The sequence below is a fragment of the Pygocentrus nattereri genome, chromosome 25, assembly GCF_015220715.1.
Source record: "Pygocentrus nattereri isolate fPygNat1 chromosome 25, fPygNat1.pri, whole genome shotgun sequence".
NCBI classification, from domain to species: Eukaryota; Metazoa; Chordata; class Actinopteri; order Characiformes; family Serrasalmidae; genus Pygocentrus; species Pygocentrus nattereri.
The window spans coordinates 33,888,721-33,903,646 of NC_051235.1; the positions used below are offsets into that span (position 1 = coordinate 33,888,721).

The following is a 14,926-nucleotide window of genomic DNA, read 5'->3' on the forward strand; positions in this document are numbered from 1 at the left end:
CAGCTCCTCACACACACGGCCGCACGGAGGAGGCCAGAAAACTGCTTATTCGGCGTCACGACGCCGGTGTCGGCCCACACCACCGGTAATCACGCCTGATCTCCTGCCCCAGCCGCGCCGCGGAGTCACAGCCGGACAGGCTTAGAGCACAACCGCCTCCAGCAGCACGCCAGCAAAGCGCACGAACTCCAGAGCTCGACACGCCGCAGTTAAAGAGTTAACGACAGCAGGGTGGACAGAGAGGAGGTCAACGTAATTAGGGTCCGTACTTAAGGAGTTTTTTTTTCATGTATCTGAACTGACGTTTTTCCATTTTGGGCGACTTTTTATTTTCACTCCACTACATTTCAGAGTCTAACACTGCATTTCCAGATGTTTTCACTCCCCCATCCAAATCACTGAATCCAGGTGTTCCAGTCAGTGAATTCCAGCGTGGTGCCGTGATCGGACGCCACCTCTGCAGCAAGTCCAGTCCTGAAATTTCCTCACTACTAAATATTCCACAGTCCACTGTCAGTTGGATTATAACAAAGTGGAAGCGATTGGGAACGACAGCAGCTCAGCCACGAAGTGGTCGGCCACGTAAAATGACAGAGCGGTCAGCGGATGCTGAGGGTCATAGTGCGCAGAGGTCACCGACTTTCTGCAGAGTCCATCACTACAGACCTCCAAACTTCATGTGGCCTTCAGATCAGCTCAAGAACAGCGTAGAGAGCTTCATGGAATGGGTTTCCATGGCCGAGCAGCTGCATCCAAGCCTTACATCACCAAGCGCAGTGCAAAGCGTGGAATGCAGTGGAGTAAAGCGCCGCCACTGGACTCTAGAGCAGTGGAGACGAGTTCTCTGGAGTGACCAATCACGCTTCTCCGTCTGGGAGTCCGATGGACGAGTCTGGGTTTGGTGGTTGCCAGGAGACGGTACTTGTCTGACTGCATTGTGCCGAGTGTAAAGTTTGGTGGAGGGGGGATCATTGTGTGGGGGTGTTTTTTAGGAGTTGGGCTCGGCCCCTTAGTTCCAGTGAAAGGAACTCTTGAAGCTTCAGCACCAAGAGATTTGGGACAATTTCACGCTCCCAATTTGTGGGAACAGTTTGGGGACGGCCTGCGGTATGTTGGTTCTCTTCTCTAACTCGTCTGCTACACCAGAGGTTCCCAGCCCTGAACGTCTTTCACCTGCTTCCTTCACACCTGAGCCAACTAATCAGCTCACTAACGAGGCCTTTGTGGCATGAAGGGGGTCCTGCAGGACTGAGGGTGGAACTCTGTGTACTAAACCAATTAAGTGACCAGCCAGATGTATTTGAGAAGTTCCCCAAACTGTGCTGGAACCAGCCATGCGGCACCTCCACTGGACTGCCTCCCCGCCGGGCAGCGATCACTTATAGCCACTTTATTAACAGCGTTATCTGAGCTCTATAAGGGGAAATCTAACCCAATAACTCTGAGCTTGAGAACTGTAGCTGAGTTAGACCAATCAGAAGCAACCAAACCTCCATATGTTGTGACATCACAACCACAACCGACGTCTGGCAGTGAAACAGCACTGACCATTACTGCAACAAAAGAACTGTTTTTGGTTTCCTGCAGAACATTAAAGATCCGTCCATTTGTGTAAACTAGTGTCAAGAACCCTTTTAACAGGTGAAAGAACCTTTACATTTCATTTAGGTTCTGTATCAGTTATGTAGCTTGTGTTCTCACTCATCTAGCACATCTGCTTTAGCTCAAAGGAGGGAAATGGGCACAGTGTCCTGAGAGTGAGAACCTCATTAATCTTTCCTAGAACCCTATTCAAGCCAGGAACCGTTTAGGAACCTGTAAACTTACTGAAGTCCAACACCGCACACTTGAGGAACACGGAGCCACGACTGAAGATGAGAGGCACTATAGCAGGAAGCCTCTCATTGTTCTCCTCAGCCTGGTTCTCCTGCGGATTGGCTCCTCAGCGATGCTGCAGCACCCCCTCCCTCTGCGTCTCCTGCGTTCACTCAGACGGTGTCTCTGCAGTTCTACTGGTCTATTATAATCAGTTTATCAGGGTGTTGGTTCTGGAACATTTAAACCACACCGCCGTCGTCACGATCGCGGCTGAAGAACGTCAGCTTTGTTCTAGCAAAGAAAAACACAAGCCCTCCGTATCTGACTGTTCCATCACTTCCGTTGCTCAGGAGAGCTTTTATATTCTCAATTTTCAGGATATACACTTTAAAAAGATGGTTCAAGGGTTCCGTCATAAGGAAAGTGGGTATATAGAAACAAGAACACTCAGAACCCTTCTACATGATTAAAATGTTCTAATTTTACAAGCTTGACATCAAAACAGCAGAACTCTTTTTGGTGCTGTAAAGAAGCATCTACAGCACATTCTCCATCAACCTGAAGAACCTCTTCATGATGCATAGAACCTTTAATAATACAGAGGGTTCTTTACATGATTCTAAATAGAACCAATGGTTTCATTAAAGAACCATCTTTTAAAGATCAAACTGAATAGTAGCTTAAAGCTGGTGGAACACAGTGGGTTATTGCACAATAGCACAGCACTCCTCAAACTCCTGTTGGTGGTTCTTTGTCCTTTTGTTCTTTCACGTTTGTTCTTTGGGTTCTTGGTATCACAAAACATCCCGCGAGAGTTTAATGAACACTTAGATGATGTATCTGCCGATTTAAGAGATCTTCCTAGAACCTTTACACTGACCTCTCATTTACAAATGATGGTTCTACAAAGAACCATCCACTGAGAGTTTATGTAACCCAAACTGGCCCATCTACATTTTGGCATCTTCATTTTGACAGTGTATAACTTACCAACCCATGTTCCGCCCACAAATGTGGGTCTTCATCCTTACAAAGATGGTTCTTCAAGGGTTCTCTAGTATAGACACTGGTTATATATAAAACGATGAACATTCAAAGAAACATCTGCAGGCTTAAATGGTTCTCTGCATGGAGAAATGGACTTCAGGTTGATTGAGAATGTGTTATGGTTCTATAGGGCACTAAAAAGGGTTCTGCTATTCTTATGATGTCAAGCTTTTATCAACATTTTTTGCTATACAGAACCACTTTCAAGAAGGTGCTACACAGAACCATATGCAACACATTCATTAATCTGAAGAACAACTTCACCACGCAGAGAACCCGTTCATCATGCCAATGATTCTATACCACTATCTTTACTAAAGGACCTTTGAAGAACCGTTTTAAGGGCGCAGGATCAGCCCGGGTGACGCTGATTATCAGGTCTTAGATTAAATCGTAGAAAACGAATAAAAAGCCCATTTTTCACTTTCTTTTCTAGGACGGGTCTGAAAACCTGAGGTTTAAAAGGCGGCTGTGCTGGATCCGAGCGACACCAGGACCGATCTGAGAGCTGTGATGGGAATAAAGAAGTTCAGAGAGAATCTTTCAAATAAAATATACATTTATTACCTACAGACGACCTTTTGTTCATAATCCACAATCATCAACAACGTAAAGCGCCTGAAGAAAGCTGGAGGAGATCAGACGAATGAACAAAGATCAGAGCCTGTATCTATCAAACGCAGTGACCGGAGCTGGAACGCTGATCAGACCGCAGAGAACAGGAGGATACAGGCTGATCCCAGATCAGCGTTCTACCTCCGATATATTTAATAAACACAGTCTCGGATCAAACTGAACAGACCGAGCAGCAGCACAGAGTTCTCTATCCAACGATGACCGTTTCATCGTCAGGAAACTCGTAGTACGGCACTTCCAGGTTGAGCGGAGCCGGGCCTTTCCGGATGCGGCCGGAGGCGTCGTAGTGCGAGCCATGGCACGGGCAGTAATATCCGCCGTAGTCGCCGGCGTTGGCGATCGGGACGCAGCCCAGGTGAGTGCACACGCCGATGACAATGACCCAGGATGGGTTAAGGACGCGATCCTTATCGTGCTGAGGATCTCGGAGCTCCGACAGATCCACAGCGGCTTCTGTGGCGATCTCTTTCTCCGTGCGGTGGCGGACAAACAGCGGCTTCCCTCTCCACTTGAAGGTCATGTTCTTGCCCTCGGGAATGTCGCTCAGCTTAACCTCGATCTTGGAGAGCGCCAGGACGTCTGCTGATGCGCTCATGGACGACACGAACTGCGAGACGACGGTTTTGGCGGCGTAGACGCCCACGACGGCCGTGGAGCCCGTGATCAGGTACGAGAAGGCCTTCCTGGAGTCGCTGCTCTCCTGAGAAGACTTCTTCGGGTCGACCACTTCATGCCGGCGGTAATCAGAGAAGTCGGGAACCTTGATGTCCGTGTGGGCGAATCGCACTCCTGCAGGAGCTGGAACAGAAACAGCCACATTACAGCTCAGAGAGAACAGCAGAACCATCAGTGCACAAGACTCACGCTCTCAAAACGATAAAGACCATCTCAAAACGGTAACGTCTAGAAATCCTGACTTAACATCACAAAACGGTAACGTCTAGAAATCCTGACTTAACATCACAAAACGGTAACGTCTAGAAATCCTGACTTAACATCTCAAAACGGTAACGTCTAGAAATCCTGACTTAACATCACAAAACGGTAACGTCTAGAAATCCTGACTTAACATCACAAAACGGTAACGTCTAGAAATCCTGACTTAACATCTCAAAACGGTAACGTCTAGAAATCCTGACTTAACATCACAAAACGGTAACGTCTAGAAATCCTGACTTAACATCTCAAAACCGTAACGTCTAGAAATCCTGACTGAACATCTCAAAACCGTAACGTCTAGAAATCCTGACTTAACATCTCAAAACCGTAACGTCTAGAAATAATGCCCCATTCTCTCAAAATAATGATGTACTTTCTCAAATGATTGACTTAGTATGTCAAAATGATGACCCTCTAAATCAGACTGAGGACGTCTGACTGGGCGCTTCTTAAAGTCGGCCCCGAAAGCGGCTCTGACTCGGCCCCGAGAGCGGCTCTGACTCGGCCCCGAGAGCGGCTCTGACTCGGCCCCGAGAGCGGCTCTGACTCGGCCCCGAGAGCGGCTCGCCGCCTGAAGGTGACACTGCCCAGGCGGACTGTTAGCTTAGCTTCCTTAGCTTAGCTCAGTTAGCTTAGCTCCCAGGCCGTGACCTTCACCGCCGTTAGCATGCAGAGCTAAAGAGGCTAGCATGCTACCCCGCTGTACACAGCCAAGCTGGCGCCGGCTGCTTGTTCGAATCGCCCCGTTCCACCTTAAATGGAGCAGCAGTTACAGTAAAGGTGGAACGGGTAACTCACCGTTCAGTCTCGCGCTGACCGCGGGTCCTCTGCGAGCGCTCCCCGCGCGCAGCCTCTCCTGTCCCGGCGGCGAGCGCTCCGCCAAGGGCGCCGCGAGCGCAGGCGGCGCGGGGCCGAGCGCCGGGCGCGCGGGGATGAGCGGCTTCAGCGAGCCGCTCACAGTCCAGCTCGTGGCCTGCAGGTACGGAGACAGAGCGCGCGAGCGGGCCGCCACCGACATCATCCTCAACCGGAGAGCCGAACCCCGTCGGTGACCCGGATCAAAGCGGAGCTCGTGAAGATCGCGGAGTTTAATCTGGAGATCAGTCCCGAGCGGCCGTCCCTCTGACGCCTCGCGCTACCGGACACGCGCACAGAGCGTCATCACGCACGCGACGTCATTAATACGTCAGTAAAAATGACGTCACTGCGACTGTTCGCGCCATACAACAGTAACAATGACGTTACACACAGTTATGACTGTGCGCTCTCTGCAAAGAGGGTTCTTCAAGGGTTCTTTGGTAAAGAAAATGGTTCTCTATACCAGCAAAAGGGGTTCTTACGTTACGTTTGATATCATTACAACAGCGAAACCCCTCTGAACCATCTACAGTACGTTCTCCGTCAGTCTGAAGAACCACTTCATAACGCAAAGAACCCTTTAATCATGCAAGGGTTCTTGCAGCATCAATGGAACCGCTGTCTTTACTAAAAAATCCTTTAAGAACCATATTTTTTGAGGGTTCTTGAAAAGGGTTCTATATAGCACCCAAGAAGGTTCTTACATTTTTTAAAGAATGTGCTGTAAATGGTTCTATATAGAACCTTTTCGAAAAGGGTTCTATTTAGCACCCAAACTGGTTCTTCAACTTGTAACATTAGAAAGAAAAAAAACCATTTTTGGTTCTATATAGAACCCTTTTCAGAACTGTTCCATCTTGGCATAAATAAATGGTTCTTTGTAGCATGAAAGGGTTTTTAAGAATGTGCTATAAGTGGTTCTATATGGAATCTTTTTGAAAAGGATTCTATATAGCACCCAAGAAGGTTCTTCTATTAATATAAGCTTAACACTGTAACACTAGATGAACTGCTGTTGATGCCATATGGGTCTCTTTTCAAAAAGGTTCTATACAGAACCATTTTCTTTGAAAATTCAACATCATTAGACTCAGAGAATCTGGAGAAATCTCTGTCTGTGAGGGACGAGGCTGAACACCAGTATCTGCTGGCCGTGATCTTTGGGCCCTCAGGCAGCACTGCATTAAAAACAGACATGATTCTGTAGTGGAAATCACTGCATGGGCTCAGAAACACTTCTGAAAACCACTGACTGTGAACACAGTTCATCACTGCATCCACAAACGCTGTTAAACTCTAAAACACAGAGAAGAACCCAAATATAAACAGGATCCAGAAACGCTGCCACCTTCTCTGGGCCTGAGCTCATTTAAAATGGGCTGAGGGGAAGTGGAAAAGTGTCCGGCGGTCCGACGGATCAACATTTGAAATTCCTTTAGGAAATCATGGACACTGTGTCCTCCAGGCTGAAGACCACTCAGCTTGTTATCAGTGCTCAGTTCTAAAGCCAGTATTCATGATGGTTTAGGGGGCATTAGTGCACATGGCCTGGGTGACGTGCTCATCTGTGAAGGCCCCATTAAAGCTGAATGATATAAACATGTTTTATCAACATCTGCTGCCGTCCAGACAACGTCTTTTTCAGGGAAGGCCTGGATTATTTCAGCAGGACGATGTCAAACCCCATTCTGCAGGTATTACAGCAGCACTGCTCCGTATTAAAAGAGTCCGGGCGCTAAACTGACCTGCCTGCAGTCCAGACCGGTCACTACTGAGAACATCTGGCACATTATGAAATGAAAAATACAATGAATGAGCTCCTGAAACTGACGAGCAGCTGAAATCCTGAACCAGACAAGAACAGAGAACATCTCACTGTCAGAGTTACAGCAGTTGTTAGAAGAATAGGGGTTAATCCCAGCGGTGAACACGCCCCCGTCCCAACATTTTTGGAAATGGGGTTCCGTATCTGTATGCTGTAAAATAAATGGCATTAAATAAAAATGCATGAGGCGTTTGTTTGGGTTTTTATATGATTTCTCGCTGCAGACTGGAAGCCAAACATTGAACATACCACATGTTCTAAAAATAAATACTAATTTAAAGCCCAAACAAACGCAGATCCGTGTTCCGCCGGCTTAACGCCGAGCTGCTGTTTGTGCTCCACGGTGATTACAGAATAAAAGTCCCTGATGGGGTCAGGCTGTGAACAGGCTGGACGTTCTGTCCTGCGGCGTTCTGGACGCTGATGTCTGCTAATCCCATCAGAGAGAACATGCAGGCCTTTAAACACAGCGCTAACGCTGCAGTACCAGCTGACAGACCACCTTTGACCCCAGGCCTCCTGCTGAGCCGTGTGTGTGGCTATTGGCCCTTTAATGTAATTTTCCAGGCTGACGCACCACAAACGCATGGATGGAGCTGAATGGGTGGGGCTAAACCGCTGTAGCTAAACGGTGGAGCTAAACCGCTGTAGCTGAATGGGCAGGGCTAAACCGCTGTAGCTGAATGGGCGGGGCTAAACTAACTTTAATCCCTCTACTGTGCATGTAGCAGCATTAATCTGGGCTTGATCAATCAGTGTTTGATCAATCAAATCTCTGAAGATTAAATGCATGTTAATCAATTTGGCTTCTGGTGCTGATCAATATCTGGAGGGAGAGAGTTTGATCGCTGCGGTCTGCACTCGATCAGGTCTGAGTGGATAAATAACGATGTCACAGACTCTCTAATGAATAATTAATAACACGGTGCTGGATTTCAGCTGATATTTAAAATAACATCGATGAACTCACAGCTGTTTCCTGCAGCGCTGAACTGAGACCGATACGCCACTTTTGACCCGACTTGACCCGACTCACTTTCGGTACCAGCTGTTTCTCCATTGTCCACTGCAGGTCGTCACGGCGATGCTGTGTTGAGTTGCTGTGATGCGAAGGAGACAAACTAAAATGACATCAGATTTCAGACCATGAAACGATTCTGGGGCTCAAAGACGCCTCAGCTTGCTTGGAAGCTCAATGATGGTACCAAAAATAGTACACGGTTCCAGGTCCCAGGTTTGCCTAGTGGAGAACCAGAACAAGTCGAGTTGAGTACCAATCAGTGGGAAAGTAGCTTTAGAGCCTGACATTCAGTTCAGGAAATCTCACTCAAACAAAACATGGAAAACTCCCCTCTACAGATACGCTGATTTGTTAGCATCCCTATGGGATTTCTCATACTATATAACACGAAGCTAATTCCAATTCACATTAACTTTTGGCAGCTGTTCTGGATTAAACACTGGGATTTGAAGCTGGTAAGTCTTTCCATGTGTTTATATGACGCGTGTATCAGACATTATCATGTATCTGAGCATGTTTGTATCAATGCTACAGTGACTCCTTCAGTAAAGAGTCCTGACACAGAGCTGCTGCCACTGTCTTACATTCCTAACAACTACCTGGAACACTGCTCACACTACAGCTCACATTCACAGGCAGTTATCTAGAACTCCCAGAGTGACATTATTTCCACCCTTTGTGAATAATAGCATGATTAATTGATTCCTAATTATGTTGGTAGTTAATCTAACATGCGAAGCATTCAGTCCAGCTCCCGACATCCTGACCAATGAGAGAGCAGCTCAGCCATGTCAGCACAGATACCAGAACAGTTTTTTCCTGTTGCAAAGTTCCACAGTCAACTGTCAGTGGGATTATAACAAAGTGGAAGCGATTGGGAACGACAGCAGCTCAGCCACGAAGTGGTCGGCCACGTAAAATGACAGAGCGGTCAGCGGATGCTGAGGGTCATAGTGCGCAGAGGTCACCGACTTTCTGCAGAGTCCATCACTACAGACCTCCAAACTTCATGTGGCCTTCAGATCAGCTCAAGAACAGCGTAGAGAGCTTCATGGAATGGGTTTCCATGGCCGAGCAGCTGCATCCAAGCCTTACATCACCAAGCGCAATGCAAAGCGTGGAATGCAGTGGAGTAAAGCGCCGCCACTGGACTCTAGAGCAGTGGAGACGAGTTCTCTGGAGTGACCAATCACGCTTCTCCGTCTGGGAGTCCGATGGACGAGTCTGGGTTTGGTGGTTGCCAGGAGACGGTACTTGTCTGACTGCATTGTGCCGAGTGTAAAGTTTGGTGGAGGGGGGATCATGGTGTGGGGTTGTTTTTCAGGAGTTGGGCTCGGCCCCTTAGTTCCAGTGAAAGGAACTCTTAAAGCTTCAGCACCAAGAGATTTTGGACAATTTCATGCTCCCAACTTTGTGGGAACAGTTTGGGGACGGCCCCTTCCTGCTCCAACATGACTGAGCACCAGTGCACAAAGCAGGTCCATAAAGACGTGGATGAGCCAGTTTGGTGTGGAAGAACTTGACTGGCCTGCACAGAGTCCTGACCTCAACCCCATAGAACACCTTTGGGATGAATTAGAGCGGAGACTGTTAAAGAAAATAAAATAGTCTAAGAGGAAAAAAAATTCTTTTAGCATTAAATCACTTGTAAATGAAGCAAAATTACATTGTAATGACAGCATCACTGTAAGATCAGCGTCAGTGAAGTGGAACAGCCCAAAAACCCCACATTAAAGCTGAAAACAGACATTTAATGTGTTTTTCTGATCATTTAAACACTAATTTGATTTATTTTGTAATTACGTTATTACTAAAACAGAAATAATTTCAGTTTCATAAACTCAGTTAGTTCACAGATCTCTTCACTTTTTAAAAAAAGATGGTTCATGGGTTCTTTAGTAAAGACAGTGGTTCCATATAGCACCAAAAAGGGTTCTTCTATTGTTATGATATCAAGCTTGTAACAATAACAGAACCCTTTTTGGTGCCATATAGAACCTTATGCAACACATTCTCCATCAATCTGAAGAACCTTTCACCATGCAGAGAACCCTTTATCTGACTGAACGAGGTGGGTAATCCTGTAAATAATCTGTTAAATAGAAGAATAATATCCGTGTAAACGCCTGTATCCGATTACATTCCCTATCGGAAAGTTTAAGTCCGTTCTGCATGAGCGTCGCGTCACAGTGAGTTTATACCGTTCAACACGGCGGAGCAGAAACTGGTCTGCAGAGGAGACGAAGTTCATGCTCTGATCTTTAAAAGACGGCGGTGGGACGGACGTCCAGCTTATGCGTCTCAGAGCACGACGTCTTCCTCTCGGCCTTCTTTAATAAGGACGTGTGAAGGACGTTTTCCTGAGTCTGACGTCATTTTAAAGCAGTTAAAAACAAAATCACTGCTCACTGCTGCTCATCTCACTCTGACTGGACTCACGGGATGCTGGTCATCATGGTAACGTCTACACTGGTTCTCTACTTGTAGTGAGCATGTTAAACGGAGATTTTCATCAGACTGTTGAGTAGAGTGAGAATAAACACCTCCGTCTGAATCTGTAATCGGTTTGGCAAAAATCTTTGCATGTAAACGCAGCCAGTGTGTGGTGTCAAAGCAGTGAGACTGTTGAAGTTGCTGGAGCCGCAGCGCTGCAGAAGTTTGACCACCCAGCGTCCAGCTGCTGGTGTTTTAATTATCTCGTCATCTGCTGTATTAAGATGCAGATCTTGTTCTGCTCCCAGATTGAGCTCAAGGGCAGTAATGTGTTTTCCCTCCTTCAATAGCGTCTCTGCGAGACCCAATAACGCATTACCATCCCATTAACCGCGACTGGAGAGCGGCTCGGTAATTGATAAGGAGGTGGGCCAGCGGGCCGGGAGTGACAGTCGGAGCGGCGGGAGCACATGGGGACGCTCTTATCTAAATGGAAATCTCAGCGTCAGACGATGTCTTCTTTCTTTTCAGCGCCACCCGAGGACAGAGAAGAGAAAATGGAAAGGACGTTGAAGTTGCAGTGGGCTTCTTTCAGGTTAAATGGCTGTTAGACCACCGTGATTTGTCAGATGGAGAGAAAAGCTGAGGCTGATTATCGGCTGAGCGAATCACGGCAGTCTGAGTGTGTGAAGTTCATTCCTCACAAAACTCGAGTGAAGGGTGTCGATTTTAAGGGCTATAATTTCTGATGCGCAGAAACACTGGAGAATTTATGCACAACCCCATTTCCAGAAATCGCTGTGCAAAAAAAACAAAACTGCAACGACGTGCCGTATTCATTCCAACATACAGTCTCACTGAAAATAGTACAAAGACAACAAACCAAATGTTGAAACTGAGAAATTTTATTTAGTTATTTTTTCCAAATATTTGCCGTTTTGAATTTGATGCCAACAACCCCTCCCACCCCCACCATGGACTGTTCTCACTGCTGGCCTCTGGAAGGAGGTTCCGAAGTCTTCGTCCCCACTGTCTGTGAAAACAGTTCATGACTACGTCCACAAATGCTGTTAAACTCAAAAACCAAATATAAACAGGATCCAGAAACGCTGCCACCTTCTCTGGGTCTGAGCTCATTTAAAATGGACGAAAGTGGAAAAGTGTCCTTCTTTTTGGAAATCATGGACACTGTGTCCTCCAGACTGAAGACCACTCAGCTTGTTATCAGTGCTCAGTTCTAAAGCCAGTATTCATGATGGTTTAGGGGGCATTAGTGCTCCTGGCGTGGGGTTGTATTTTAGAGAGTGCGCTGTTCTGTCATTAGCAAGAAGCACTGAGAGCACTGACAGGTGGAACCGTCTTTTTGGAAAATACTAATCAAAGCTTGTATTTAGAGCTAGAACTAGGTTGACCAGCTCAGGTGAGAGCTAACAGGCTAGCAGGCTAGCAGGCTCCTCCATCCGTGCCCTATTTGGCCAGGATTAGTTTCATACGAGCTGAGTGATGTCATTATTACGGCGTTTCTTGGCGATTTTAGTCCCGTCCAACACGTCGTGTCTGTCATCGAAATGTCCGTCTTTTAAACGCCGTCATATTCTGTGGAAAAGGAGGGTCTTAAGTTTGGAGGCTTGAAGAAGCGCCGACTCGTTTCCTGTCATCAAGGTTCTTATTTGAATTTCCCTGTTTCATCTTAAGCGACGCAGCAGTTATAACCATGTTATAACCTGCGCTGTTTAACGTGGAACGGGACCATTCAAGCAAGAAGCTGCCGAGCACTCAGCCTGGTTGTGCTCTGGGGCTCAAATCAGGCTGGTATGTAACGTCACCGTCCTGCGTCGTGTGTATAGCACTCCCACTCTCACGGTGAAACCACACTGCCTTCACTTGAGGCAGATGTTCAGGGCAAAGAAAATAACGGCTAAATAACTTTTCTCTTTTTTAAGTCAAGGCGGCATGTCATTTATACTGAGTCAACCAAGCAGAGGCTGTGCTCCTGACTATTTGACTAATTGGAGGCTGTGTTCCTGACTCGTCGACCGGTCAGTGGCTGTGTTCCTGACTTGTTGACTCATTAGAGACTGTGTTCCTGACTCATCGACCAGTCAGTGGCTGTGTTCCTGACTTGTTGACTCATTAGAGGCTGTGTTCCTCACTTGTCAACCAATCAGAGGCTGTGGTCCTGTCTCGTTGACTCATTAGAGGCTGTGTTTCTGACTCGTGACAAGTTACAGATGTTTGAAATTACACCATTGTGTTGATGCTCAGATCTGAAATGATCTCCATTTTAAAGCCATTTAACCTGCAAACAAACTCAGCACCTGCCGTCCGTGGATGACAGGTGTGTTATTTGAGCGTTAGGTCTGAGTGGAGGACCTGTTATTACTGAGCGGCTGATTTTACTCTATAAATACTCGGAGACGTGACGGAGACGTGACGGAGACGTGACGGAGCCGCGGCTCTGCGCTGAGATTACAGTTCACAGAGGACTCCTGATTGTCAGCGTGTAATCACAGCAAACACGGACAGGCTTGAATGCTCTTACTGCTTTTTACATCTCACTGACATCATCATCGTCATCATCGTCATCATCATGATTATCATCATCATCATCGTCATCATCGTCATCATCATGATTATCATCATCGTCATCATCATGATTATCATCATCATCATCGTCGTCATCATCATCATCGTCGTCATCGTCATCATCGTCATCATCGTCATCATCATCGTCATTGTCATCATCATCATCGTCGTCATCATCATCATCGTCGTCATCATCATCATCGTCATCATCATCGTCATCATCATCATCATCGTCATCATCGTCATTGTCATCATCATCATCGGCATCATCATCATCATCGCCATCATCATCGTCATTGTCATCATCATCATCATCGTCGTCATCGTCATCATCATCGTCGTCATCATCATCATCGTCATCGTCATCATCATCATCGTCATCGTCATCATCATCGTCATCATCATCATCATCATCATCGTCATTGTCATCATCATCATCGGCATCGTCATCATCGTCATCATCGTCATCATCATCGTCATTGTCATCATCATCATCATCGTCGTCATCATCATCGTCGTCATCATCATCATCATCGTCATCATCGTCATTGTCATCATCATCATCGGCATCATCATCATCGTCATCATCATCGCCATCATCATCATCATCATCGCCATCATCATCATCATCGCCATCGTCATCATCATCATCGTCATCATCATCGCCATCGTCATCATCATCGCCATCATTGTCATCATCATCGTCATCATCATCATCGCCATCATCATCATCATCACCGTCATCATCATCGCCATCGTCATCATCATCGCCATCGTCATCATCACCGTCATCATCATCATCATCATCACCGTCATCATCATCGCCATCGTCATCATCATCGCCATCATCGTCATCATCATCATCATCGCCATCGTCATCATCGTCATCATCGTTGTCATTGTCATCATCATTATCATCGCCATCATCATCATCGTCATCATCATCATCGCCATCGTCATCATCATCATCGCCATCGTCATCATCATCATCATCGTCATCATCATCGTCGTCATCGTCATCATCTCATCATCATCATCGCCATCATCATCGTCATCATCATCATCATAATCATCCAACAAACATCCTCCAATCAGAAAGACAGCATTATTAGTGCTGCTGCTGTGATTGATCAGAAACATTTATTGATTTGTTCGTTTTTTGATTTTGATTTTGTTTGGTTTTAATCTGCGATGGACTGGCGACCTGTCCAGGGTGTATCTTGCCTTCCGCCCGATGACTGTTGGGATAGGCTCCAGCACCCCCCCGCGACCCTGACGGAGAAGCAGCTTGGAAAATGAATGGATGGATGGATGGATTGTTTTTAACTTTCCACAGAAAGCAAGTCAAAGCAAGTGTTTCCCTGGCAGCAGGATGTTTATCATGTGTGAATATTGCCATTACATTAAAGCAGCTCAGTGTGTCAGTGTGTTCCAGACACTCCTGGATATCCAGGATATCTCCTCATTCAGCTGCACCACCGGAAATCAAATCAAATAAAAAAAATCAGATTTATTTGTGGCGCTTTTTACAGCGGATGTTGTCACAAAGCAGCTTCACAGAATTCCACAACCGTAAACACAGTTTTAAGTTCTGTCTTTTAAAACGTTACATAACAGATTTGCTGCTTTAAGTGACGGCACAGCTTGGCCCAGTGAAGCTGAATGAGGAGCGCCTTGTGGGTGTGGACGATTCTGATTGGTCCCTCGCTCTGACCGTGTGATCAGGCTCTCAGATTCAGATAACGTCGTCCATGACGTCTAAC

The 14,926-nt window shown here is 46.5% G+C and overlaps 1 protein-coding gene across 1 annotated transcript; it reads right to left on the reverse strand.

Annotated features, from left to right (window-relative positions):
* Window positions 1–3,406: 3,406 nt before the first annotated feature.
* Window positions 3,407–5,601, reverse strand: LOC108412826 (cytochrome b-c1 complex subunit Rieske, mitochondrial). The gene is made up of 2 exons (XM_017685052.2): window positions 5,239–5,601; window positions 3,407–4,299 (listed from the first exon to the last, which is right to left on the reverse strand). The coding sequence occupies exons 1-2, from the start codon at window positions 5,459–5,461 to the stop codon at window positions 3,689–3,691; spliced, it is 834 nt and encodes a 277-aa protein (XP_017540541.1). The 5' UTR covers window positions 5,462–5,601; the 3' UTR covers window positions 3,407–3,688.
* Window positions 5,602–14,926: the final 9,325 nt, after the last annotated feature.

Bases quoted from the DNA above. Each gene is read 5' to 3' on its own strand.
- LOC108412826 (XM_017685052.2), bottom strand. From the start codon at position 5,461: ATGATGTCGGTGGCGGCCCGCTCGCGCGCTCTGTCTCCGTACCTGCAG. The intron at 4,300-5,238 runs GTGAGTTACCCG...TTTCTGTTCCAG, and splicing joins GGTCAGCGCGAGACTGAACG to CTCCTGCAGGAGTGCGATTC.